General features: G+C 50.2%; 2 protein-coding genes and 1 long non-coding RNA gene across 16 annotated transcripts in view; 2 read left to right on the top strand and 1 right to left on the bottom strand.

Annotated features, from left to right (window-relative positions):
* Positions 1-1,113: 1,113 nt before the first annotated feature.
* TAF11 (TATA-box binding protein associated factor 11) lies at positions 1,114-4,263 on the bottom strand. Its single transcript, XM_061349466.1, has 5 exons — positions 4,058-4,263; positions 3,837-3,976; positions 3,240-3,327; positions 2,665-2,761; positions 1,114-1,594 (listed from the first exon to the last, which is right to left on the bottom strand). Exons 1-5 carry the CDS (start codon positions 4,256-4,258, stop codon positions 1,464-1,466), a joined length of 657 nt encoding a protein of 218 aa, XP_061205450.1. The 5' UTR covers positions 4,259-4,263; the 3' UTR covers positions 1,114-1,463.
* Positions 4,264-4,683: 420 nt separating this feature from the next.
* Positions 4,684-5,507, top strand: LOC133210211 (uncharacterized). Its single transcript, XR_009724885.1, has 2 exons — positions 4,684-4,713; positions 5,380-5,507. It is a non-coding gene; the product is annotated as an uncharacterized LOC133210211 (long non-coding RNA).
* A 991-nt stretch (positions 5,508-6,498) lies between these two features.
* ANKS1A (ankyrin repeat and sterile alpha motif domain containing 1A) overlaps positions 6,499-27,659 on the top strand; it is a 127,639-nt gene continuing 106,478 nt past the window's right edge. For 4 of the 14 annotated variants that reach the window (XM_061349472.1, XM_061349473.1, XM_061349471.1 and 1 more), the window contains exon 1: positions 6,503-6,743. In XM_061349472.1, coding sequence (XP_061205456.1) covers positions 6,535-6,743 — 209 coding nt within the window. In that variant the 5' untranslated portion in view covers positions 6,503-6,534. Of the gene's footprint in view, positions 6,744-27,659 lie in introns of all 14 variants that reach the window. The other 10 variants (XM_061349483.1, XM_061349478.1, XM_061349476.1 and 7 more) reach the window with 5 other exon arrangements.

The following is a 27,659-nucleotide window of genomic DNA, read 5'->3' as shown; positions in this document are numbered from 1 at the left end:
GGATGAAGGATGCTGCGAGCGTGTGGGGTACCGAGCACCACATCGCAGCTACTGCAGGGACCACCAGTGTATCTCCCACTGAGACAACTCTGAACATCCCACCAAAGCAATAGAGGGAAGGCTGGATCCATCCCTCTGCAGGGACACTGGTGGGATCTGGCAATGCCAGCAGAATCATGGAATTCTGCTGTTCCAAGGGCTCCAGCTGTGGGCTGGAGGACCTCACCTTCTGAGGCGAGGATGGGGTTGGGACAGGTCATGGGTTTCCAAAGGCTGCCACAAGGGATGGGTTGGGGTGGCCCCAAGTGCAGCTTGTGAGTATGAAGATGGGGCTGGCCTTTGCCGTGCCACGGGGCTCTATCTGGCGAAGGGGCTGAGGAGGGAATTTGGGGGTCCCAGAGGCAGCTGCCTCTAACAGGGAGCAGCCAGTCGCTGCTGCAAGCATGGATCTCCCTGAGCCATCCCTAACAGCACCCCAGCACGTGGTACTGGGAGCTTGATGCCTCCATCAGCTGCGTGTGTGAGCCACTGGAAAGCCTTGGGGTTGAGAAGTGTGGAGGCGTCTGTGTGGTGGTGCATCTTCCCCCCCCCATTCCCAATCCCCTCAGCTGCTCCACAACCTCAGGAATTCCTTTGTGTAATGAGTTGGACGGTGAAAAGTCCCTTGACTGTACCAGGCTCACAAGGGACTAGTGTACGTACAGGTGGGTAATGAGCAAATCTGACTTGGCTTTGAGTTTTACACAGTACTGGAACTCTGTTGCAGTGTATTTCCACTCATGCCTTTATTGGTTCTATGAACCATGAAAAGAAATTAAACTTACTAACTCATGCTTTTCCCATCCCCCTTTCCCTGCCCTTCACCTTCCTTCTGTACTGTTTTTCTAGACAGCTCCACAAGACTCGCTCTGGGAAGAGCTGAGTGAGGATTGCCCCAGCATCACCTCTGAAAGCATCAGCTCTCAGTTTGGTTCCCCTGCTTGCGCTACTGGAACACCACATGCCTGAAGCAAGGTGAAGCCTCCTGAACACATCAGGGTTGGTTGACACTGATCATCCTGTTGCACTCCCCCTGCTTCAAATCAAACCCCAACTGGCACTTTCCAGCAAGACTAAGAACACAGTAATAAGTTTAATGTACAAACCCAGACACTGCTGTATGTGGACAGCACTACATCTGTGCCAGCAGAAAGTAGGAGGGGGTAAAAATACACTGAAGGCCTTGAACGTTCCCGCCCCTGCTCTGCTGAAGCAGAGGTGCTCAAGGCTCCAGGTCAGGTATGTGGCTCCAATCCCATGCCAAACTGCAGCAGCAATGGCCTGAAGCCTCCCTGCAGTCCCTCAAGGCTCTCCAGAATGCTCCTGCAGGAGCTCCAGTCCCGTAGCTCTACTGTGACTATGGTGAGGTTCACAACAGAAAGCTTGTTTCCATCTCTGTCTTCTCTCGCTGCTCTTAGGACACTTCACTGGAAGATGATCTTTTTATATTTGGAATTGGGGATCTGTCCTCGTGCCTTCAGCCTCCTGACTGCCTCCCGCATGTGTTTGGGCTGCAGAGGTGGCAGCTCCCCCCACTTCTCACACACGTCCAGTGCTACACATAAAAAACCAAGAAGAGTTCCCATAAGCAACAGTTAAACTTAGCCCATCCTACTGTTTGAGCTTTAATTTTAAAGGCAACAGTTAACATTACTGTTTGGGGTTTACAGCTCACAGCTTAACACACAAGAATGAAATGCTTTTTGGGCTTCTCTTTGAGTGAAAAGTCAGTCGTAAGGGCATCAATACCAGACCAGAGTAAACCACTTAGCCACTAAGGCATACACTGGTTGGAGCCACACAAGCACTTACTATTAAACCTTCTGCTCTAAAGCCACCCCTGGGCTGGATGGTGTGTTTTGGGGTGTTGTGTATGGCAGTGACAGAAGTGGACTTAGAGACCAGTTTCTTTTCTATAATTTCAAGTATCATTCACACCTCCTGCCAAGGACATAAAGCAGTTAACCACAGGAAACAACCAAGGACAGCACTGAAGCTGCTTAAAGAAACCACCTCGGGCAACACAGCACCTCAGATACAGCAGCAGAGACAGCAGCAGGGCCTGGTAAGGGTGACCCCAGCACACACAGGCCACATTCTGCCTCACAAGTCTATACAAACTGCTTGGCAGCAAAGCCTGTGCCTCTTTCTCCTCCAGCCCAAGCAAGCAGGGACACAGCTGGTCAGCCTCCCAGCCCATGTCCCAGAAAGATCCTGGCTCTTCCCATGAACAGACAATATTTACAGGTTTAAGAGACTTAAACATCTAATTTCCCTCTGGGCTGAATTTATCCACAGCAGTACCAAGAGAAGATCCTTCCTGCCCTGTTGCAGCCTGCTCACAGGCTGACTTGCAAGAGCTAAGTTCTCCTCAGAAGGGATAAACCAGGAGCTCAGTGGTCACCAGCCTCTGCTGATGGGTGAGCAGTGACACCAACAGGCTTAAAGGGTAACACCACACACCACCCTTCTCAGCCTGGCTCTTAACCACAGCATTTGGAAGGTCAGAGGGCCCCATAGGGCAGCAAGCAGAAAACATCCAGCTTTACTCCATTGTCTTGCTCTGCTGCATGCAATACATTCACCCCATCTTTTTCCACTTTCTCCTCAACATCTGCCACTTACCTTCCTCCACCACCTCCCCAACAAAGACCTTGGAAATGCCAGACATGGCGATAACCACGTTCTGAGAGACAGAGGTGCCGGTGATGGACTGGATCAGCTGGACAAAAGGAGGAGAGTCAGCTGAGTGAGGTACACACAGCAATGGTGAAGCATTTAACTCATATTTAGCAGTTTGAGCCTGGCAAGTATCAACTGACAGCTCACAAAATGCACAGAACAGCAGTGACCTATCTTTAGATCTACAGGTCTGGGCACATGCTGGCTGTCAAGGTTTTATCTTTGCTCATTCAGCTGCTGATCCTGAAGCAGACACTGCTTCTTCCCATTGCCTCACAGCCCTCCAAACCATAAGTTTAAGTAAATTCTGATTTAACTGCATAAGCCATGCAAGGGCACTGAGCTGGGACATAATGAGATCAGCCGAGCCGAGGATAACAGTCTGAGCTACAGGGGCTGAGATGCAACTGGAGGGGGGCACACCAAGGCCCAGATAAGACCCCAGCCAGGCTCAGCAAGGCTCAGCCTGCTTGCCCTGCTCAGACTCAGTCTGTGGTGAAGCATTACTGATGTCATACCCGTTTAATGGCAGCTTTGGGGAAAGCAGAGCGCCGGTACATCTCATAACGGTTCAGCTGTTCTTCAGAAAAGGAAGAGACCAGTATTCTGCGTGGAGAGCATTGATTATTTACAGCAAAAATTACAATAGAAGCCTGAAGCCCTTCAGGCTGCTGCAACAGTCTTGCAAAGCCCTTTGACCCTCCCAAGCCTCCTGCAACACAGAGCCAGGCAGGGGAAGGCAGTGCTCAGGTTTGTAACACAAAGGGGCTGGGCCTGTTCAGGAGGGATCCGGGATGGAGCTGCAATCATTGCTCACCACGGGCTCACAAACGGATTCCATCACAGAATTACAAAATCCCAGACCGGTTTGTGTTGAAGGGACCTTAAAGTTCACCCAGCTCCAACCCCCTGCCACGGGCAGGGACAGCTTCCAGGGAAAAACTTACTCCTTTTATCCAACCTGAACTTCCCGTTTCAGTTTGATCCCGTTGCTGCTTGTCCTATCGCTACAGTCCTTGATGAAGAGCTCCTCTCTGTATTCAATGATTACCTCACACCCAGCAGCAAACCCCGAGCACCGACGTCCCCCGGCCCCGCTGCGCTCCAGCACTCACTGCATTTTCTGGATCTCGTCCTCGTCCACCTTGTGCTTCTTCTCCTTCCTCTCCTTCAGCTCCAGCTTCACCTTCTTGGCCGCGGACGCCTGCAGGCTGGGGTCCTCCCCGTCCACCCCCTCCCTCTCTGCGCTCCTCACCTGGGCGAGAGCGCAGCGGTCGGCTCGGCGGCCCCGCAGTCCGCTTGGCTCCCGCTCCCCGCGTACCCGGCCCGGCCTCACCTCTCCGTCCGGCACGTCCCCCTTGGGCTCGCCGCCCCCACCGGCCTCTCCCGTTTCGCCCTCGCCTGCCACCTCCGCGGCCGCCGGCTCCTCCGCGGCCATGGCCGGGCCATCGTCCGAGGGGGACGGGGCCGCAGGCGGCGGCTCCTGAGCAGCGCCGGCCCCGAGCTCCTCCCGGCCCGCGCCGCCAGGGTCCGCCATCGCTCTCCGACGGTGTCGCCTCCTGATGACGCAGCGCGCCGGCTGCCGCGGGGGGGACGCGACGGGGCGGGGCCTGTCGCCAGGGCAACGGGCCGGCGGCTGCGGGGGTGGGAGGGGGGGACTGGGGTGGGAAGCGCTGGGGAAAGGGGGAGAGAGGAATGGGAACGGGTGGGGGGTCTTAGGAGACTGGGGTGGGAAGGGCTGGGAGGACAAGAGCTGGGGAACTGGGGGCACTGGGGTGGCCAGTGCTGGGGTACAGCAGGGGGTGCCCGAGGGCGCTCTGGGAGCCGGGCTGGGGCTGCAGCGGGGCTGGGGGATCCCCTCGAGCCGTGCAAGTCCTTTGCACTGAGCTGTAGTTGAAGCTGGATGTGACAAGGAGCTGCGTTACAGCAGGTGCCCACCCACGGCCCCACTCTGGGCCCAGAGGGGAGTGAAGTGACATGGACCTCCTCGAGGTATGGCTGTGGGTTTCCTGCTAGTTTTGTGTCTTGGAAGCTGTTGGAGGTTGGGGCAAGCTGGCACAGTCTGTCTCTTCCCACCTTCCCTTTGCACATGGTCCTCTCTGGCAGCACAGAGCGTGGGTCAGGCTGGGAGAGCCCCTCCTTGGCATAGTGATTCTCACCCCACTGCTTTGTGTCTTTGTTCTGCTGGGAAGTGGGATGCTAATAGAGGGCTGCAGGGTTCATCCCAGCACACAAAGACCTTTGGCAAAAGGTGCTAAATAAGTGAAATTTCCAGCCTTTGCGTATCCTCTTTGCTGTTTGGTGGTCCTGAGCCCCCGGCATGAAGATAGCACTGCATGTGAAGGCCCAAATGAACAGTCAGTGGGTGTGTTGGACACCAAGGCCGTGATCCCTGTGTGCAGCACAACACAAGATCAGGACGAGCTCCCCTCACCTTCCTCAAGTGCAAACCAAACTATAAAGGGCTCCCCCCAAAACTGCTGGCATCAACCCATGCTCATCCCCTTCAATGGGGCAAGCAGCCGTCTGTGAGGGCTCATACTGTTAATACTGTGTTCAAACAATCCACCTGACCGTATCTAAATGATTTTTTATGCTGGCTTGTAGCATTACGCAGTGGATAACAGCTCCTAACTGCTTTGCTTCCTTGGCATGCAGTGCAGAATGCCACGCACCCCAGAGACTTCCCTGTGGGAAAACAGCTGCAAAACTGCTTGTGGTTATTCATCCTCCCAATAAACACATGGAGGGAAAAGTCTGGCAAAGATATTCCTCTTTTATATACACCCTCGTTTACAGGCATTCCTCCTTTACATGCATACCTTCTGTATATACCCCCTGAGCTGGCGCCTGCACGTGGTTTACACCTGGCTCCTCCAGTCTATCAGAGATTTGGAATATGGAAAATCTTACAATCCCAAATTGCTTTGGGTTGGAAGGGACCTTAAAGCTCCTCCAGCCCCAACCCCTGCCACAGGCAGGACCCCTTCCACTGGAGCAGCTTGCTCCAAGCCCCTGTGTCCAACCTGGCCTTGAGCACTGCCAGGGATGGGGCAGCCACAGCTTCTCTGGGCACCCTGTGCCAGCGCCTCAGCACCCTCACAGGGAAGAGCTTCTGCCTAAGAGCTCAGCTCAGTCTCCCCTCGGGCAGGTTCAAGCCATTCCCCTTGGCCTGTCCCTACAGGCCCTTGTCCCAAGCCCCTCTCCAGGTTTCCTGCAGCCCCTTTAGGCACTGGAGCTGCTCTCAGGTCTCCCCTTCAGGAGCCTTCTCTTCTCCAGGCTGCCCCAGCCCAGCTCTCTCAGCCTGGCTCCAGAGCAGAGCTGCTCCAGCCCTCGGAGCATCTCCATGGCCTCCTCTGGCCTCGCTCCAACAGCTCCACGTCCCTCTTGTGCTGCTGCCCCAGAGATGGATCAGGGCTGCAGGGGGGGTCTCCCCAGAGCACAGCAGAGGGGCAGGATCCCCTCTCTCCTATGTTGGTGCTCTGGGGTGCAGCCCAGCACACGGGGGGTTCTGGGCTCTCAGCACACACTGCTTTGGCCAACCCCGGCTCCATTCATACTGCAGCGCGTGCCGGAACCCCACTTCCATGGTATTCACCCGCTGAAGGAATAAAATGAACTAAAACGAGCCAAAACTTCATGCGCAGAAATGCCCCCTGCCCAAAGCAGCCCCGGGGGCGGGGCCTGAGCGAGACCACGCCCCCCTCCCAGACGAAGCCCCGCCCCTTATCAGGCTCCGCCCCGGAAGGCCGCGCACGGGGGGGGCGTGGCTCGGCGGGAGGCGGTGGCGGGCGGCGGCGGCCGGGCCGGGCCATGGGGAAGGAGCAGGAGCTGCTGGAGGCCGCTCGTACCGGGAACCTGCCCGCCGTGGAGAAGCTGTTATCGGGGAAGCGGCTCAGCTCCGGCTTCGGTGGCTCCGCGGGGGGAGGCGGAGGAGGAGGTGGAGGCGGCTCCGGGGGGGGAGGCGGCGGAGGAGGCAGCGGGAGCGGCGGTGTGGGGCACCCGCTGTCCAGTCTCCTCAGGTGAGGCGCGGCCTGAGGGAATGGGAGGGCTGTGGGAGTGGGGCTGAGGGCTGGGGAAGAAGAGGAGTTGGGGGTTATGAGGAGGGGGCTGCGGGCCTGTGAGTAAAGCAGACGCTGTATGAGCTGGGGGGGATATATGGGGCCATACAGGGCTTGGGGGTCTGTGGTGGAGGCAGGAGGTTGTAGGCTTTTGGGGTGTTGTAGGGCTGTGGAGCAGGTTGGGAGTGTGGAGCTATGGGGTCGTGTTAATAGGGGCTGGAGGAGGCAAGAGGTTGGGGGTCTGTAGGGGTTTAGGGTTAGAAGATGTGAGTTGGGGACTGAGGGGATTGGGGCAGGGGCTGTAGGGAAGGGAGGCAACTATAGGGGTTTGGGTGTGTTCTTGGTGTGGAGGCCAGGGGTGAGAGGCTGTGGGGCAAGGGGGTGTTGGAGGTCTGTGGGGCTCAGCGATGAGGGCTGGAGCCCCAGGGGACACAGATGTGGGCTGCAACACTGCAGGGATAGAGGGGCTGAGGAGATCAGTCCCCGGGGTGCCTGGGCCAACGTGGGTCAGAGAAGGGGTGAGTTGGATGGGAATTGAGGGCTGAGGAGATGGGATGCGATATTGCAGTGGGCTGTGGTGGATGTGGAGCGAATAGGGAGTGTGAGGACAGGCTGGGGTAGCCCTGAGGTTTTGGTGCTGCCTGTGGGACCAGCGGTATGAGGAGGTCATGCTGGAGGGGGCTGGTGGTGGAGCCTGTCAGGCTTGTGTGCCCTGATGTGAGGAGTAGCAGTGAGTGGTGGGCTGGGAGAGCACAGGAGGCTCTTTGGAGTGGGCACTTCCAGGGCTGGGTTCTGCTCAGGTGTGGCATGTCCCTTGGAGATCAGAGTGCTGCAGGGCTGTGGATGCTGCTGGTTACCATCTGTAGCTGCAGACTGGTGTGACTGGGAAATGTCGTGTGTGTGGAGGAGGACTCTGGGTCAGGCTGCTGACTGAAGCCAGGGCATGTGTATGTTCCCATGGTGAGGAGAGCTGCTGGATGGATTTAATGGAGCAGATGTGCAGCTGGGTGCTGGACAAGGCATCCTCTCTGCTCTTGTCCTTCCCCAGTGTAATGTTCATGGCTTGCAGAGCTCCTCTGTTGTGGTTATCGGTGGTGGCGGGTAGGGTTTGGGGCTCAGCACCCTGCACTAGGTGCTGTGCTGGGGCTGTGCTAGCAGATGAAGGGTACAGTTGTTTACTTCAGCATTTAAAGTACTGTGCTGTGTAATCTGCTCTGTTTTGAAGCTCTGAGACCTTTGTTAGTTTTTTCTCCTCCTCCTTTTTCCCAGCATCTCCCAGTGAATCTACTTGCTGGTGCGTTTCTTGACTTGCAGCTTTTTGCCATTTCAGCTGCTCTGCTGGAAATGCTGCTGTTCCTGTTCCCTGAGCAACTGGTTTATACTGGGGAGGAGATTTGAGTCCAGGGCTGAGTGACACTGTCACTGTAGGACCTGACTGTTTGGAGGGATATGACTTGCCCGTTTGTGGCCAGATTTGATCCATTTTGTCTTTCACATAACCTTACCAGTTCTATGCTGTTGCTGACTCTGAGAGCTTGTTCTTCCCCAGTGCACACATTACTCCTCCAAAATGTAATCTCAGGTTGAGCTTTATTCTCTTTTAATGCATTAAATGCCCTGCGCCCTTGTTTTGAGTGAGAGATTGCTCTGCCCACTTCAGGCTCGTCTGCGTTAGAAGGTGGATGTACTTGCAAGGTGTTCAGGTTAAAGTGGAGAGGGTCAGTGAAGTTAAATACACACCAGGAGCGTTATCAGCCTCTTGTTCTAACAGCTCCGCCGCGCTATCCGGCAGTGCGTGGGGATGACACAGCGACCCCTTTTCCCTGGTTAGAGAAGTGCTTGTGATTCTAGCTGGTCTCGGGAGTGGGGCAGGCTTTGATCTGAGCGGTTAACACGGTTTTCCACGTGTAAATGTGGTTTTTGTGTCTGAAGGATGGTGAATCCCACTGCTGCCATTCAGTGCTTCTGCGTTCATTAACTGTCTAAAATGTCTGTCAGTGAGACCCTTCTCCCACCAAATGTCCCAAAACTTCCCAGTCCCTGAACTGTGTTTTTTTTCCCCTGCTGCTGAGTAATGTCAGGTTTTTTGCATGCTCATGATGGTGATTTTTGTTTTGGAGGCTTGTTGCTGTTCCCAGCATGTTGGGAGTCATTGCAGCGCATCCTTAACTTGCTGTGTGAAATCTGCTGCAGCTTCCCTGGATTTACAAGAGTTTGCATGCACACGGATGCTCATTCCAAGTGTGACTGCAATCCCACGTGGGTCGTGACCTCTCTCCCCTGTTTGTAGAGCAGTGGCTGCAGTACTCCTCCATCTCAGTGTTCCAGATGCCAGGCAGTGACCCTGGGGACAGGCTGTGGTCACCTCTGGCAAACTGGCAGTGGTGGGAGAGCTCAAGGGGCTGTGGTTGCAGCACCTGGAAATAGGAGGTTGCTGGGGATTGTTCCAGGGCTTGGGTGCTGTGATGTATGCTGCATGTGAGATATCCAGAGTGGACTTTCAATGATTCAGAGGTGTTATGACTGCTTCCAGTGTTCTGTCAGCTTCTTGGGCTTTTACTTTGTCTTAGCTGACTCCACCTGAGAAGATTTCTGCTTGTTTTACAGTGATGAGGCTTTTGTGAGAAGCAGCTGCTAAATGGAGCTGCGAGGTGATTGGAGAGCAGCTTGGACATGCTGGGCAGGTTCAAAACTGCTTTCTGTGGTGTGGGCTCATCTAACTGAGTGCTCAGTGTCCTGTGTGGCTGTGAGGTGGCTCTGAGCTTATAGCATTGAGCACACACCTTTGTGTCACAGAACCCCAGCCTGGTTTGTATTGGAAGGGACCTTAAAGCTCCTCCAGCTCCAACCCCTGCCACGGGCAGGGACCCCTTCCACTGGAGCAGCTTGCTCCAAGCCCCTGTGTCCAACCTGGCCTTGAGCACTGCCAGGGATGGGGCAGCCACAGCTTCTCTGGGCACCCTGTGCCAGCGCCTCAGCACCCTCACAGGGAAGAGCTTCTGCCTTATGTCTTACCTGAACTGTTTCAGTTTGAACCCATCACCCCTTGTCCTATCACTACAGTCCCTTATGAAGAGTTCCTCTCCAGCATCCTTGTAGCCCCCTTAGTACAGCAGCAAAACATTGGATTTTGAGGACTGACCTGCCAAAAAAGCCAGACTGAGTTTCAAAGTGGCCTAAGTGTATTTGAGAATAAATTCGGGCCTTTGTCTCCTGCCTGTGTGTCACCCCGTCTCTGCTGTGGTGTTTTTTCCCCTCTGCAAAGTGTGAGATGAACTCCTGCCCCTGATGCCAAGCCTGGTTACTGGCTGCTTTGCTCATCTCTGAGGGTGCATGATTCCTCTGGAGCACCTTTGCCTGTGGTTTCCCTGTGTCCCCGGGGCAGGGAGGATGTGGCAGTAAGTTCTCCACAGCAGGATGATATTTAATTATAGCTAACTTTGCCTTTCTGTCCCCCTTTACAAATGAGTTCAAGGGTTTGGAAACAGGGAATGTGACATTTGCTGCCTGACACTTCACGGAAAGTTAAAGACTGGCAAATTAAAGGGGCCTGTTGTTTGGGAGGAGGGTGGATGTGATAGGAAAGACTCTGCTTGGTGTCCACCCCACCTTCCTGGGAGTATGGCATCCGAAGGTGTGCAACAGGTCCATAAAAACTTTGAAGGGTTTTCTCCTAGGTCTCTTATTCTTGCATCTTGGTTTATTTTGCTGACGATGATTAGATGCATTTTCTAAATTAAAACCAGTAAATGTGGCCTGGACCTGTGCCCAGGCAAAGCCACAGTGCAATGAAGTGGAAGCATTAATGGAAGGAGTTGATGGGGAAGGCCAAGGTGCTTCACTTGGTGGCTGCTTGTCAAGGTTCTGCAGCGAAGGAGAGCTGCTTGAACAATAGATGTCATCAGTGCTGGTGGGTTAAGAAATCACAAAATAGGTATGTGGAGCAGAGATTTAGTTCTTTGTATGTCTGATAAAGCTGCATCTGAGAGAATTCAGGTTACCAACCCTTCTCACAGAGACTTCCAGGTACTTAGAAAAGGGGTACAGCTGCTTTTCTCCGTGCTCAGAAGTGAGTCCTGCTCCAAATTTCTGGCCAGAATGGCCTTGTGTCCTTTGGAACAGCCAAACACTGTTTCTTAGTTGGGCTCCTGTGAAAAGCATCTCTGAATCCCATTAAATTGCTTTGCAAAACCACAGTTGGCCTGCATGACAAGAGGATGGCCACAGCTGGTCGAAAAAAAGGCAGGTTACTTTAATTCTGGGGATGGAAAACTTGACCAATGCCAGAACAAGGGAACTTTTCTACTTAAGGGTTTCTTACCCCTTGGTTGTGATGGAGAAACCTGTCCTGAGCTTTCTATGCTTTGTGTTTTCCCTTCCTCAAACAGCTTCTGTCAGCCTTCCTCTTTCTGCATGGTCATTTTCATTCCTGGTCCTGTATCTAATAGTATCCCTCAAGGTCATAAGGTTGCTGCTAAGTTGACTTCCCCCCCAAAGATCATTCCAGAAACGGGGACATGAATGTTTGGCTGGGCCAGCAGAATTCTATTGTTCCTTTCTCCATCTGGTTTTGGGTCTCTGGTGTTGGCATGGTGTTTAGTTCCTTTTCGCAGTCTCACTGTTTGGATTACCTGTTCTCACAAGAGCATCTCTCCTTCTGAGGGGCAGATCCCAGCCTTTTCTCTGCAGGTCTGCAGCATTTCAGAAGTCTCAAAAATACAGTTTTGGATTAGATACAAAGGCATTTCCTGGAAGAAACACGTGTGTTTGTGGGCATGGTGTGGGAAGCTGCGTACCCACTGTTAGCATAGAATCATGGAATGGGTTGGGATGGAAAGGACCTTAAAGCTCCCCCAGTTCCAACCCCTGCCACAGGCAGGGACCCCTTCCACTGGAGCAGCTTGCTCCAAGCCCCTGTGTCCAACCTGGCCTTGAGCACTGCCAGGGATGGGGCAGCCACAGCTTCTCTGGGCACCCTGTGCCAGCGCCTCAGCACCCTCACAGGGAAGAGCTTCTGCCTTAGATCTAACATGAACTTCCCCTGTTTCAGTCTGAACCCATCACCCCTTGTCCTGTCACTGCAGTCCCTGATGAAGAGTCCCTCTGCAGCATCCTTGTAGCCCCCTTCAGACACTGGAACCTGCTCTGAGGTCTCCACGCAGTTTCTCTTCTCCAGGCTGCGTTGAGGCCTCATAGCAGCTGAACAGCCCCAATGTTCTCAGCCTACCTCCATGTGGGAGGTGCTCCAGCACCTGAGCATCCTCATGGCCTCCTCTGGTGGCTTGCTTCAACAGCTCCATGTCCTTCTTACACCTGGAAAGTGTTTGTGCTGACCGAGGGACTGCTCTGAGCTGGCACATGAAACATTTTGTACCTCTTTTCTTTTCCAAAGATAGCAAATGCCAGTCCACAAAGTCATAGAAGATGCCTCCAGCAATAAAGTCTGTGGAATGTGGTGTTTTGTCACATAAACTTAACTGTCCCCCATGTTCAGTATAATTTCAATGTGAACTTTGTCAAGGTCTGAGCCTTTCATACTTCCTGCTTAGATCAGAGCTGAGCCCTGTGGGTGTGAGGCGTGCACAAACCCCACATGAAATCACCAGGTTCTGCAGGTAAGCAGGAAGCAAGTTGAGATAAGCCAGACGAAAAGGAAATGCAAGGACATTTAAAGATAAAGGCTCTCCCTGGGGGGTGAATGTGCCACTGTGTAAGGCTACAAATACTAGGCAGGAGAATAAAGCTCATGTGAATGAGAGCAGGTTGAGGTATCTGGAAGGACATGGGGAGGACAAGAAGCAGTAGAGGAGAGGGAGACCAATTTCTGGTTTTGCCAAAGCAGATGGTGGGGCTTACAAAGAGGTGGTGGTTTGCCAGGCTTTGGGGGAGGTTTGGCTTCATGCTGCCATCCAGAATCTGATCCGTTCAAGGCCTGGAAATCTGTGGAAAGCTGGATCCAGGAGCCTGATGCAGATCTCTGCTCCTTGAGCATACTCTGAGCTGCCCCATTTGCAGAACATCTCTCATAGAGCATGGGCAAAAGTGGCTTTTGGAGATCAGAGAGCATCTGGAGATAAAAACAACTTAATGTAACTACAGCTTAATGCTCGTTAGAAATGCTTTGTGAATCCATGAAGTTTAGTAGGGTTTTGGGGGTACTTCTGCACAGAGGATGCAAAATTAGGATTTCTTTTTATTTATTCTTTTTTACTGCTTCGCTGAAGTTAAAGACAGGAAGCAGCAAACCAATCTGTGGCCTGAAATATCAAGCTGCATTCAGTAGGTCTTGCCAGGAGCAGTAAGGGATGAATTGTGTTAAAGCCAAATCTGCAGAAAAAGGTTTTTATGTTCATCTCTTGATGAGAGAAGACTGGATCTTTGTTGGCGAGAGGGGAAACTGAGGCTGCCGCTGGGCCCCAGCTTCTATACACCACCTCCTGTAAGTTAGCAAGGAGAGACTTCTGCTGTGGATTCAGACGTTTTTGTATACGTCTGTTGTGGGAAGGGATTTGGTTGCTGCTTCACAGAAGCCACAGCAAGCGTTCTACTCCATCTGCAGCAGTTATTGCTGGTGACTATTTTGTTTGGCTTAGGAAACATGGTGTAATGGCTGAGCACTTCAAGGAGCTTCAAACGCTCTCAATGTGCTTAGGAGACAGGAAAATTATTTCTGTTTTCCAAAGAAGTGGGGTTCCACACTTGTTCTTGTGTGACCGGATGATTTAAAGGAATGATGTGTTAGTGCTCCGTGTTCTCTTGGTGATCTGAGGTCTGGCTGCAACCTTTCTGCCGCCTGTGTTCCCATTTGGAAGGGAGGTCCCATTCCGATGGTGCAGCCAGCTGGGGAGGAGAGGAATTGCTCTTTACATAGTAAGGAAAAGGCTGTTTGTGTGTCTGTCCACTCTCAGGTGTGTTGTTACCACGTTGTGTGATTAAGAGCTAGCCCTGCAGTGTGTGGCTGAGATAGGGAACAGCAGCTCCGAGGTCTGAGCTTAAAGGTAGTGTAAAGGTACAAGCAGAACGTTTCCCTATTTTCCTCCCATAGAAAGGAGGTGCTCCTGGTTCCACGTAAACCAGGGCTGTGTTGAAAATCATGACTGGGCCTTTCACTGCTCTTGGGGCTGTGATTAATAATCTCACCCACTTTTAAACTGTCTTCTATTCCACACCCTGCTTGCAAAGAGCAAAGCCAGGACAGAGCTCTCTTTAATTAGGTACTGAGCTCTGGCATTGGTGAGAGTATCAGTGCCATGGGCGTTAGGTGTGCACCCGCTCTGTTCTCTGAATTGTTTTCTAAGCACTTTTTAAATCATTCAGAAAGGCTGCAGTTATTGGCAGGGACTCTGAAGTGTTTTGGATCTTTGGGATCTTCAAATTCAGCTTTGGAACGTTTTATTTGCTTGCTTTGGTTGGCACAGTTCTGTGACTGGGGATGTGGCTGGGGTGGACTGGGGTTCATGGACGTGGGACCTCAGACAAGTTGCATTATCCGTGCCCTGCTTTGCTCACCTATTTTCCTCTTTAGAATGGACTTGTTTTTTAGGTAGCACCCAGGGCTTGCTTGGAGTGCACAGGAAAACTGTTGTGTAGGTGGCTTTCCTTTCTGGGAAACTCCCTTGGGAGAGTTTTGTCCTGCTTCCTTCCAGACACACTGCGCAGGCTGAGGTTTCATGCTGTGCATGCTGGTTTGCTTGGCAGTGGACAGGAGGGGCAGTGGTGCTATGGAGGGTGTGAGGAGCTGAATGCAGTGGGTGAGGAGTTGGGAGCAGATGTGAATCAGTTGAGGTGTCACAGCCTTCAAGCAAAATGCTTTGGGCACAGCACGTTGGATAGAAATCTCTGCTAATGCTGAGTAAAAGTGTCCTAACTGTGTGGGCAGTGACTGATTGATCTGACATTGGCACCATAATATAGGTGGCTGTCCAGGCTGGGGTGGATTCTTCTGGCTGTTGACTTCCCATCAGCCTTTACCCGCATGCCAAGTCCTCTGGTGTCCTGGGACTTGCTTTCTTGGGAGCACCAATGTGTTTGTGTCAGATGGAAGGTGAGAACACATTAGCTTAATTCTTGCTTTGCTTTGAGAATTTCCCAGCAGAGTGTTTTGAAGTGCCAAACAGGGTTGGGATATATCCATATACTCATAGTTGAAACACTCCAAAGGGAAAGTTACTGTGGTCAAAGATGGGATGTTAGTGGTAGGTGGGTCAGGATGCTAGATAGGTCAGCTTATGTTGAGGATGTCAGAACCAAGCCAGGCACTGCCTGGTGATGGATTCAGGATTTAAGTAGCTGCAGTATCCCCATGTGTTCAGGGGCAGGAGCAGGGTGAGGAGGCAGCTCTCCCAGGCTGCTTTTCCAATTGCTAGGTTACACTCCTTCCCAGGAGCATCATTTTGCAGCTCCTAGCATTGACAAGACACACAAGATTTGTGCTCTGCCTCATCATGGGAGGAACAGGGAATTGCATCCATGACATGCAGTTGACTTACTTTCCATGCCTCGAACAAGACTGGCTTCAGAGCTGGCTGGAGGATCCCAAACAGCTCTAGGAAGCCTGAGGACTGAGGAGGTGGTTTGTGTTTGGGGTGCCTGCAGGGGCAGTTTGAGCTCTGCACTCATGCTTTGGTTACAATGATGGGTGCAGGCTTGAAATCGGCATCTTGAAGATTTTAGGGCTGGCTTTGTTGGTGCTGGAATTAGCAGCTGCCTTCAGCACTTGGTGCAGGGGGTGTCTCTGTGTTTACCTTGGTGACAGAGTGGATGCTTGTGGCACTGGAGTGGACTGAGTGGATGTTTGTGAGAATCCCTGATTGCTTTTCGATCTATATTCCCCAAGTTACTGTCCTGCCATTGAACTCTGTGTAGGAATTTCAGGACCCAAACCAGAGCTATGCATGTAAGCAAATATGGGATGTTTGAGCAATGAGATACTGACCTTTCCACAGCTTCATTCCCCTCTACTTTTGTCTGCAGTCCCAAAACTGAAGAAATGTCACTGCAGATTTGAGTACATCCAGAGTGCTCTGTTTCGAAGGCAGGAGCTGTGCAGTGTTCAGCTGGGCACTGAATGCTCAGCAGGCAGGTTTCCATAGAATTCCAGACTGGGTTGGGTTGGAAAGGACCTTTAAGATCCTTCAGTTCCAACCCCTGCCACGGGCAGGGACCCCTTCCACTGGAGCAGCTTGCTCCAAGCCCCTGTGTCCAACCTGGCCTTGAGCACTGCCAGGGATGGGGCAGCCACAGCTTCTCTGGGCACCCTGTGCCAGCGCCTCAGCACCCTCACAGGGAAGAGCTTCTGCCTTAGATCTAACCTGAACTTCCCCTGTTTCAGTCTGAACCCATCACCCATTGTCCCATCACTGCAGTCCCTGATGAAGGTCCCCTGTTTTCTCTCCCAACAGACATTTGTGTTGTGGGGCTGTTCCAGGATGAATCACTCTGGCTGAGCTAACAGACAACTCTTGTTTCATGAGACTGCGCAGTTCCTAGATCCAACAGGGGGGAAATGGCACAAACCTGCAGGTGACAGCACAGGGGAGCAGGATCTCCCCTTCCCTTCTCCTTTGCTTGGGGAGCAGTTGTCCTGCTGCAGCTCTCTATGTAGTAGTTCAGATCTGTATATGGACTGTCTAAACAGTACGTGTTGGTGGAAGCTGAGCTGCCCTACTTCATGACGTAGGTCCTGCTCTGGCTGATTAAGGCTGTTTGGCAGATAGCTGAAATTTCTGAAGATGAAAGTGTGAAACAGTATTTGATCTTTTAGGAGCAGCTGAGCCAAAAACCACTGTTCATCCAGTAGGATTTTTATGACGTAATGCATTGTTTTAGTGAGATTGAAGAAAAAAGCAGGATGTAAATGATGTAAATGAAAGATGTGATACAGAATATGGGTAACACGTGCAGTTCATCTCATACCGAAAGGGAAAGCCCTCTCCCAGCTGCACTTGGACAAGGATAAGGCAAATTCCTGGAGGCTTGCACCAGGTAACATGTGCTAATGCCCTGACTCTGTGTGAGCCCTTTGCCTTCCATGAGGAGCTTCCACTGAGCCACATTCATCCTGTGAGTGCAGCAGGTTGTGGGGACTCAGTGATGATCCTTCTGTCTGCACAGAGGGTGTTTGACATCTGGTGGGTGCTCAGATGAGCTTTCCCAGCATATCCATGGTCTTCCAGGCTGTGCCAGCCACTCCTCTGCTCTTTTCCACTTCACAGATACAGCCACAACTCAGTAACACTCTGGCTGCACAAATCATTTCAAGGTGAAGTGTCCTCTTGAAGAAGGTGCTTTTGAGTAAGAGTGATGGCCATTTCTTTGTATCACTGACACCAGGTATCAGGTCCTGTCATGCTGAGATGTCACTGTCCCAAAGAGCTTGCTCTGGGGTACAGCTTAGTCATGGAAATGAAATAAATCCTATTTCACAGAAACTGGTAAAAATAAGTGTTGAGGATTGGTTTGTTTCTATAGCAACAGCCTAGAGAAGCTCATCCAGCTGCTTCTGCAGAAGGGAGGAAAACAGGAATTGAAATGTTGGTCCACCTGGGACTGTAGCTGTCAGCAAGAGGAAGGTCTCTGATAGACTGATGAAGGGGTAAAAAGCTTAATTAAAGACAGAGGGCAGGAAGATGGGAGCTGTGTTTGGAGAGGAATTACTGCTGGAGTGTGTGAATGTGCCCTCTTCCTCTATGCCAGACCTGGAGAGCCTGTATTAGGTCCTCAGGACTATTTATAACCTGTTTCCCAAAGGATTGCTTTCTGAACTTGCTTGCCACCTCACATCGGTGGGGAAATGCCCTGCTTAAAGCAAAGCAGAGCTTTGATGCTGTTCAGCACCTGTGTGTTCATAATTTTTAAACCTGGATTTAAACCTCTTCTGTCCTGCAGTGACTCTCCGGGGCTTGCCTGAGAAAGTTCAAGGCTGATCAGGAAATCTCTCTGTGGCATGGGCTGGGAGTGACCTTTGAAAAGTTTGGATGACTAGCTGAGCTAAATTTCTTGATTCCCTTTAACTCAAGATGAATCATAGAATCCTGGAGTACTTTGGGTTGAAGGGACCTTAAAGCTCCTCCAGCTCCAAGCCCTGCCACGGGCAGGGACCCCTTCCACTGGAGCAGCTTGCTCCAAGCCCCTGTGTCCAACCTGGCCTTGAGCACTGCCAGGGATGGGGCAGCCACAGCTTCTCTGGGCACCCTGTGCCAGCGCCTCAGCACCCTCACAGGGAAGAGCTTCTGCCTTAGATCCCACCTGAACTACCCCTGTTTCAGTCTGAACCCATCACCCCTTGTCCTATCTCTACAGTTCCTGATGAAGAGTCCCTCTGCAGCATCCTTGTAGCCCCTTCAGACACCGGAAGCTGCTCTGAGGTCTCCCCACAGCTTCTCTTCCCCAGGCTGAAGAGCCCCAATGTTCTCAGCCTGGCTCCATACAGGAGGTGCTCCAGCCCCTGAGCATCCTCGTGGCCTCCTCTGGACTTGCTCCAACAGCTCCATGTCCTTCTTATGTTGGGGACACAGGCACTGCACACAGTGCTGCAAGTGGGATCTCCCCAGACCAGAGGGGCAGAATCCCCTCCTTCAACCTGCTCCTCATGCTCCTTTTGATACAGCCTGAGGCTCCATAGCAGTGTGTGCCAAGGCAGTTTGCTGTGGACGTTTGTATCTTGGAGGAAAAACCCAGTAAAGCATCCAGACTGCTGGATAATGGGTTTTAATTTCAAACTGGCTTTATCTCTACAGTGTGAACATTTGTGTGGTGTTTTACTGTTTCCTAAACCAGGCCTTTTAGCAGACACATAAAAGTGTTAAGGTGGCTGTTTTCCCCCACAGTTACTAAAGATGAACTCCTGTCTGGGAGGCCCTGAGATGCCAAGTACATTGTCGATGATGAATCCTGCCTTGCCTGACTGTACCAATAAATGCATCTGAAGCTATTAGGATGTTGATGAAGTTACAGAAGTTGCTTTTGAAACGGGAGTGTGTGTGCCCAAGGCTTTCACCAGGCTCTCAGAGAGAATCTGCTGTTTACCTTAAGGAAACTCAGAGCTCGAGTTCCTCTTGTTTAGGTTTGGTAAACCCATGTTAAGCTAGTGCTCTCCCCTTGTTATTCATAGACATGGTTTCATTGAAAGGGAAATTAAGTTGAAAGTAAACCTTTTTCCAGCTAAAAGGAAGTGTCTGTAGTGGCACATGCTAAGGACACAAGAACGCAGCCCTGTCTAAAAGTGAGTGCCATAAATTTTATGTAAATGCATGATCTCATTAGATTTATATCTAATCCTATTGCCTGCTGTTTTCCAGACTCTTAGAGCAAGCCAGGCTGAAGATGTGATAGATGGTCTTTAAATCTAACCTTGAAGTGGGCTGGAAATCAGGTGATACGACTTTTGCCTCATCCTAATTAAGACACTGTGAAAAATCCTTTCAAGTTTGGCATCACAAAGTAAATTGCCTGGGTTTAAAATGTAATCTGGTTAAAGATGCCTGATAAGGTTTGAAGTCTGTCCATGCAGGGGTACAGATGGGCTCCCAGACCCTTCCTTACTGCTCTTAATTTCAGAATTGGAGCAAGCTTTTTAGGAAGCAGGAACAGGATTATGTAGAAACCTTGAATTTTGGAGACTTTAAAGCTTTGCATTCTGGTCTTGGTTCTGTTTAAGGACTGCGGGGTCCATCAGATGACCTAAATAAGGGACCATATACTGTGTTCAGCTCTGGGCCCCTCACTACAGGAGACATTGAGGGGCTGCAGTGGGGCCAGAGAAGGGCAGCAGAGCTGGTGCAGGGCCTGGAGCACAAGTGTGATGGGGAAGGGCTGAGGGACCTGGGGGGTTCAGTGTGGAGAAGGCTCAGGGGGGACCTGATGGCTGCCTCCAACTGCCTGAGAGGAGGATGGAGCCAGGAGGGGCTGGGCTCTGCTCCCAAGGAACAAGGGATGGGACAAGAGGAACCGGCCTCAAGCTGCACCAGGGCAGGTTTAGATGGAGCTGAGGAACAATTCCTGCCCCAGAGGGTGCTCAGGCATTGGAACAGGCTGCCCAGGGCAGGGCTGCAGGCACCGTCCCTGCAAGTGTTCACACATCCTCAGTGCCATGGGTTAGGGGTGGCCTTGGCAGTGCTGGGATAAGGGTTGGACTGGATGATCTCAAAGGTCTTTTCCAACCTGGATGACTCTATGTGTCCAGTGGACGTTTTTCTTTTGCTAGTACTTCTTCCCAGTGGCTTTCCAAGCCATGATTTCTCACTGCACAGTGTTGGATGTCATATGAGAGTTGCTTAAATTACCTCAGTTCATTCTGAGACCCCCCCATGGGTGATTTCTGGTTGTCTTAGAGTGCTTTGGTAGCTACCTTTGCGTGATCTAAAATGACTTGCATTCCTCTTGTGACATTGGGCTCTCTTTGCAGCCTTGAGGAGTCTGAAACCGTATGTCTGAACTCCTGTGGCTCATCTCCATTGAGTCAGAAACAGCTGAAAACACAGAGAACTTTGCCATGCATAATTAGTGCTGGATTTGGCATTTGGAGACTATTTCCTTTAACCTCAACAGGAATTACTTCACAGAAGGAGTGAAACAGGATGTCTTCTTGACATTCCTTTCTGCTGAGAATAAAGCCCTAAAAAGAAGAGAATTGGTTATAAAAAGCAAACTGCAGTCTTTGTGCTTGTCCAGCGTGGAGGACATCATCCAAGCATGGTGTTGGGTGTCTGTGCTGAGGTTAGTGCTGAAACCACTCGGTGGTTGAGCTGCTGTGAGGAGTCCAGCCCTGCTTTCCTGCCAGGCCTAGAGAAGAGAGCCCAGAGATGCTGTAGTTCTAAGTACAGGTTCAGAATGAAGATTCTGGGTTTCTCTATAACTCACTCATGCTTCACTTATGCTTTTTCTTTTAAATTCCTCAGGAAAATTAGGTACAATTTAATGGTCTTCAGTGCAGCTCCAAGGCAGCTATGGAGAGCTGCAAAAAGGACTTTGTGCTTTCCATCTCAAAAGCTGTCACTGTTGGGTAGGTAAGCACTTGAAGCCATCTGAAATGCTTTAGGATCTTGGTAGTTCTATGGGTCTGAGTTGTCACAGCTGAGATGCAGTTCTTTGCTGGGATAGAGTTGCAATGACCCTGAAATTGTTTGAAGTAATGGAGAATTTTATCCCTGCATAAGTTTATAATTTAGGAGCCTGACTTGCATATCGACATTCCTCTTGTGTGTTAAAAATGGTAGGCTGGGAAAGGCTCTGCCACTAAAAGCAGCTCCTGGCTGGGAGAACTGTATTTATCAACGGAAAGAGAAGCCCAGAACTGTTTTTAAATGCTTTCAAATAAGTAGGCAGAAGTGTTTTAAGGGGTTTGGAACACATTATTTCATGTTGTGTATGTTTCCCAAAGAAAATGTATTTTTTTCCTTGTGACGAAAGAAGCTATTTGAGGCTGGTTTGTCATCTTGGGTGAAATCGAATGTGGCAGGTGGATAAAAGCTGGAAGCTTAAAGGTGCACAGTGTAATGTGTGGGAAAGAGCTCTCTATGCTGCCTGATCCAGTATTTATTCCGTTTACTGGTGCTGGAGATTTCCACAGATGCCTGTCAGCTCTCTGAGGAGCGCCCTGCCCTTCTGGCCTTCCCCACAGCTCTTTCAAGGCAGTTAGCAGGGGAAGGACCTTAGTTAGCATTTAATACACATCATTTTGCTGGCTCAGTTATCGGCTCCTGGTTCTCAGCTCAGACCTTATCTCTGTTCTGCATAGTGTAGACAAGTAATGACAACTTTATAGGAGCTGTCTCAGAATTTGGGAATAACTTCCTGCCTCGGCCATTCACTCTTGTGCTTGGTTTTTAACAGGCTGGGTTTCACAGATGCTTCTGGAGGAAAAGGACATCCTTTTTCATGTCCATCCAACTTTTCTTTAAGCTTTCTTAAGACTTCTTGTCTTGTCTTAAGTTGATGCTTTCTATGTTTGCTTGATGGACACCAAGAGGGAGCAGGAGCTTATCACAGTGCTCTTTGAACGGGATGGGTGAGGTGTGTCCTTATAATGTTCCCATCCAAGCTACTGCAGGGTCACTTTTCTGTTTCCCTGCTTACCCTTACTGTCTTTGCTCTCATTTCCTTGTTACTTGCTCTTTGGGCATCCAATTAAAACGCTCATCAAGAAAGAATTTCATCTGGAGTCAGAGCAGTGGCATGTTTGTGTCCCGCATTGTTGCTTGTCTCTGTCTTTCTTTAGCCTTCAGGGACCTTCTGATTATGCCGGAGCACTGGGATTTGATACATGCTTAAATTGAGCTGTGTGGGTGAAACAGCTCTGCTGCTGATGTGGGTTGTGTTGAAGGGCAAAGTCTGCTCCAAATGCTTAAGTGGAAGCTTTGTCGTGGCTCTTAATTCTCCAGTGCCGTGTTTTGTTCCTTGAGGGCCTCTTCTCCCATCCCATTGCATTTGGTCTTCAATATCAGAGCAACTAATTTCCTTTTTACTGAAGCTGAATGTTGTCTTGATGTACAGGGATTGGCACCCTGTGGGTCCCTGCTGAAGGCATGCGGGGTCTCTCCCTGCATGTGCACTCCCCATCTGTCTCAACAATTAAGCACCTCAATGCCAGTGTAAATTCAAAGCCTTCATGTCGCTGATCTTCGCAATGTCACAAGGGAAGTGGCATGTTCTCATTTCTTTCAGTCTCCCTAAGGCAAAAGTGCACTCCAGCTGCAGTTACTGATACAAAATAATTGCATTTGCTTTTTAATTGATGGAGGGAAGAGCTGATTCAGTCTCTGGATCTTTGTTTCTCTGGCTCTGCTTTACTTGGCCCTATTTCCCTGTTTCTCATCTATGCCAGGTCAGACACAAGCATTGCTGTTCAGTGTTTTGGGCATCAGTTCTAGGCAGCACCCTTGGTGAAAAGGAAGAGCTGGCTTGCTGTGGGAGTGAGTGGGTTGATGTAATGCCATGATGACTTGGGGTGGAGATGGCTTTGTCTGGGCTGGAGGACATGGTGGCCAAGTGGAGCATCTGAGCTTGGCTCTCATGGGCCAGAGTGAGGAGAGGACAGGTCTGTTTGGCACTGAGAGATGGTGGAAAACATGAAGGTGTATTTAGTTTCTCTGTACAGAATGTATCTAGGACTTAACCACCTTTCCTTTATGCTTCCAGGTGCAAGGTTCCCAAATTCCCACTGAGATTGTGTCGGATCAGATTACTCTGGGTGCTGGGAGAAAAAAAAATAGTAACTTCAACTTGTTCTGATCCTGTTGATTTCATCTGACAATGAGCATGTAGCTGTCCTGCAGAGTGACAGCTAGCAGAGAGCGACGCGTTATCTGCCATCCCAAAACACATAACTGGTGCATCAGTTCCCCCCATACAGGAATAATGACAGGCCATGGGAATGAAGTGCACCCTGCTGCAATGGTTTTCTCTGCAACTTCCTTTTGGCAACACTTTTACTCCAAACTCAGACCTTTTGTGTGTCTGTCAAAAGGGAACAGCGCAGATGGACGTGTACAGTTCAAGCCACGTTGCTCTGTTTCTGTTGGTTGGTTGTCATGTCTCTTGGGATGCTGTAGCTTGTTAAATCATCTCACAAAGGAGAAAAGGGGGAGGGAAAATCCACTGTTGCCAGCTGCAGCTTGGTGGGGTTTTGATTAGGAATTTGTGGTTGCCCAGGCAGCTTGCTTCTATTTCTCTGGAAGCTCTGGATGGAGGGAAGGCGATGGGAAGGCCTTGTACCTTTCCAAGGAACTGTGCTTCAGCACAACCCAGCTAGATGTGTCCTGCTAATTGTCTCTGCATCTAATTATTTACCTGTTAATACTGCATTTTCTTCCACTTAGTTGCATCTTCTCCATTACTGTGGCAACAGCAGAGCTCAGCTTCAAATGAAGAGTGAGGAACGCTTATGGTAGCAACGCTGCTGGTTCCAGTTTGCAATTCCATGAAATTGTCAGTTCCAGGCTCTTGTATCTATTGCTCAGTTTATTGAGTTTCTGCAGGAATGTTCTGATTGTTTTTTGCTCCTATTCCTCAAAATCCCGTGTAGTCAAATGCACCACAAGCCTGGTTTTCAGTAAACCTCCTTAAGAGCTCTGTGGGCATTTTGTGAGCAAATCTCTATACTTTCTTAGAGCTCAGTTTCCTGACCAAGGCAGCTTTTTCGACTCCAGGGCTTCATATAAAAATCCCACATCTGTGTGCTGCGTGCTCAGGGTTTGCTCCCTGCTACATAGAGGCACTCTGGTTTGAGAATACTGTTATTAAGGTAGTAGTAGAGACTGTGTCCTGCTTTCACTTATGTGTGTTAGAAGCTAAATTCAAACTGTTTTTAAATGACTCTAGTGGGCATTTTCCTTCTCTTTCCTTCTGAAATCTCCTCATCTCTTCTGAGTTTTGCCTTCAGTTGAGCTAAGTTGCAAAGTCATCAGGCAGGCTAACATTTGTGACCTGAAAACGTGAAGGACCTGTGGCTGATGCCATTTTGATGTTACCTTCCTCTTATCCCTCCTCTTCCCCTGGGAACAGGCTGCCCTTGAACATGGCTTGGAGAATGGGGTGCTCCTGCCGCTGTACACATCAGAAACCAGAGCTCCTGGCTGCTCTCCCATGGAGGACACTGGTTGGCTTTCCCTCCCTTGATGACTGAAGCTTTTTGCACTTCTTTCAGAGCAGCTTTGTTCAGGTCTGGCCCCTGTAGTCAATGCCAGCATGTAGAGCCTGTGTTGTATGTGAACTCTGCTCCGTTGCATGTAATCAGCTGGAAATGCTCCCGTAATGGGAGCAGATTGCAGAGTTGAGTGTCTGTAATGCTTTTAAGAATAAAGGCCAGTATATGCACTCAAACCAGACCTGTTTTTTTCCTCTCCTACAGCTATTTATTTTGCCTCCTGCTTGGAGGGATTCTTTGATGTACCATAACACACACGCCTGACCCTTCCTTTCTGCCTCTCGTTTCATAATGCAGGTGACAGAGCCCACTGTCACCCCCCACCAGACATTAAAGAAATGCATTTCCACTGCCAGGAGCTATCTGTGAGGCTAGGGCTGCCCTCTTCCTAGTGGGGAATTTTAGCTTGGATGGATGCTTTTCTATTAGCAATGCCAACCATGTCTTGTTCCTTTATAGCATGAGCCTGCAAGCCCAGAGGTTAAATGTGGGGTTGTCATAGTTCTTGTGCCAACCTGAAACAACCTCCTGAAATGAGGAGTGGGAGTTGGTAGGCTGGTTCTGAGACAGAGAGAAATGAGCTTATCTTTTGCCTCTTATGGGTCTTGATCTGGTCCTTATGGGGTTGCTGTCACTTTGAAAACTCACGCAGGTTTCCTGCTGCCTGCTCTTCACTACTCACTGTATCTGAAGAGCCAGTGGTTCTTCTCTGTTCATAAAGAGAAGGAGCAGGTTGGCCATTAGAGGATCAGTTGCTGCATGGGGTTGCTCCACTGGTTGAAATGCTGGCCTTTTCACAATATGCTGCTAACCTTACACTGGCTGAAGGGTTCCTGTTGGGCAATGCCTCTGGAGCTGTCAGCAATCTTTGTTCACAACTATTGGTTCACACTGAAAATGAGCTGGCAAAGCGGAAGCATGTGAGGGCTGGGAACTTGGTCTTGTACTGTGCAGAGGGCAAGGCACAGCCTGACTGCTGCTGTGTGACAGCAAGCGGGCTGAAGCTGAGTGTTTTCACCCAGATCCCTTGTAAGAAGCTCTGCCTTCACTCCTGGGTATCTTGAGAGCAGGCCTCTGATAGCCTGAGCTCCAGCAGCTCTGGAAATGGGTCGTGGTGTTGTGGTGTCAGCTGGGTTGTTTCCACATGTCCTGCCCTTATTAAGGTGCCTGCTTTTTTCCCATCCATCCCCATCATGTACTTGAACTCATGATCCTGTGACTTTTTTACCTTGTTAGCCTGTCTTTGGCTCTACTTTATCTGGTGGGACGTAGGGAAGGGGTTTGGCTTTGTGTTCTCAATGTTCAGCTCTGACTCTTGTGCTGCACACATGCAAAGTTGATGTTGCCAAATAATTGCTAAGTGCTAAAGAATAAGCTCTGAGGCTTTCAAGACAGAATGGCCTGAAACTAATCATTCTGATCCTGATGTTGTGGAGGGAAGGGAAGGTGAAATGGCCAAAGGTTTGTCCTGCTGCTCAGACTTTACATGGCATCAGTGTCCCTGGTAGCTGCTTTTTCAGTTGCGCTCACCATCAGCTTTGTCTTGCAGGTATTAGCACATTACTTCCATGTGTATTTCATTTAGTGTAAGAGGATTAAGTCTCTTAATGTCTGTCTTGTATATTTGGTCTCACAGTTTAACATGTTAGTAGTAGTGTGGGAAGTACCACAGGGAATGTGAGCCTTAAATGTGATGTTAGCCCTATCTGTAAATCAATAGCCCTGCAATTCCCACAGGTGGAAGCATGTGCCTTTGCCCTTCTGCACTGAAAACAGCATCTTCTGCAGTGAGTTAGATGTGACATGGGATCAGTGTGGTGGTGGGCATTGAAGGGTCACTTGTTTTACAAGGAGACTTTTGGGGGGAGGGCAGAAAATACTTCTAAGGCTCCCCTCCAAGATGTTGGATGCTGTGAGCAAGTTGATGGGTAGGATGTGTGTAGTGGTTTGGGGTGCAGATATCAGTTGAATAGGAGCACAAATACCTTCTTGCTTGTGCAATCACTGAAGTGGTCTCTGGAGAGTAAAGGGAAAAGAGCCAAGTGGGGCAGTGGCCGAAATCCTGTTACAGCCTCAGTGCAGATGAATGCTCCATATGTGTTTGGAATGCAATGTCCGTGCTCCTTGAGGACTCAGTGATCACCCTGATGCTGTCGTTCCTGGTGGGTGCATGTGGAGGTGGTTTGTTTCCACTGGTGTTTGTCAAAGACATAGTCCCACCACCACCCCTTCCAAACACATGGATTCTCCTCTCTTGGGAAACTTGAGCGCTGCATTTCACAGTTGGGAGCAGGAAGTGATGTGCTTTCTCGTGTCCCAAACCTACTTCTTTTGGCCAACCTTTTGAAAGGAAAGGAACCCAGGGGCTTGTAGGAGTTCAAAAAGTCACTATTAAAAGCTCACCTCCATTTTACTTTGACTGTAACATTATAGATCTGTGCTGTGGCTTCTCCTTCCAGCCATGCTCTTTCCTACCAGAGAACCAGCTGAAGTGGGAGATTTGCTCTCCTTGGCTTCTGTAACTTCCCATGAATCATGTTTGACGTGGTGATGAAGTTTTAGTCTCACTCTTACTTAACTGTCCTTCTTCAAACCTGGGGTGCCAGGAAAGTTTCGGTGCTGGTTTTCGTTAAAAGTTGCAGATGTGTAGTTAAGATTTGCTTAAAGCTGAAGCTGTCAAGTACTTCTTCACTAAGATCCTGATCTAAATTTGATCTAAAATCACTGGAACAAAGTCCACTGGGAAGTGCAAGTTGATACTGCAGAGGAGATGTATGTGCCCCCTGCCATGCAGAGGTGTCGTATGCAAACAGACCTAGACATGAGAATTACAGGGAGTTTTGTGGATACAGCTGTTGAAAACACTTATTGCTCCCATAAAACTTCCTCGATACACAAATGCAGCTACAAAATAAATTCTCCCTATGAATATGTCCATAAATCTCAAGTTGCTCTTAGGTGAAGACACTACCTGTTGAAGGAGAGCATTTAATGCTGCAGCATAATGCTGTCAGCAGGCTTCCACTGAGTTTAGCTGTCAGGATTTGTTAGGTATCTATGCAAAGGAATACAAGCACTGGGAAACTCTTATTTTTCATGTGCTTGAAAGGAATTTTCTGGAAAGAGCTGCCTGCAGTTAGAGTGGGAAAAGCACCTCCAGCAGGCACTCAGTTAGCGTTGCACTGTGTGTTCTGCATGTCTTTACCTGTTTGCTCTACTTGGAAACGCAGTTG

This window comes from Neopsephotus bourkii, unplaced genomic scaffold (assembly GCF_033783945.1).
Source record: "Neopsephotus bourkii isolate Nb327-2 ecotype Australia unplaced genomic scaffold, CSIRO-AGI_Nbou_v1 NB_414, whole genome shotgun sequence".
NCBI classification, from domain to species: domain Eukaryota; kingdom Metazoa; phylum Chordata; class Aves; order Psittaciformes; family Psittacidae; genus Neopsephotus; species Neopsephotus bourkii.
Note: the sequence above shows the minus strand (reverse complement) of the source record. Positions and strands in the feature narration are given on the sequence as shown.

Excerpts from the sequence above, each read along its gene's own strand:
- TAF11 (XM_061349466.1), bottom strand. The coding sequence starts at position 4,258 with ATGGCGGACCCTGGCGGCGCGGGCCGGGAGGAGCTCGGGGCCGGCGCT. Across the intron at positions 3,328-3,836 it reads GACGAGATCCAGAAAATGCA|AATACTGGTCTCTTCCTTTT; the intron begins GTGAGTGCTGGA and ends CTCTCCACGCAG. Across the intron at positions 2,762-3,239 it reads CCAAAGCTGCCATTAAACGG|CTGATCCAGTCCATCACCGG; the intron begins GTATGACATCAG and ends CCTTTTGTCCAG.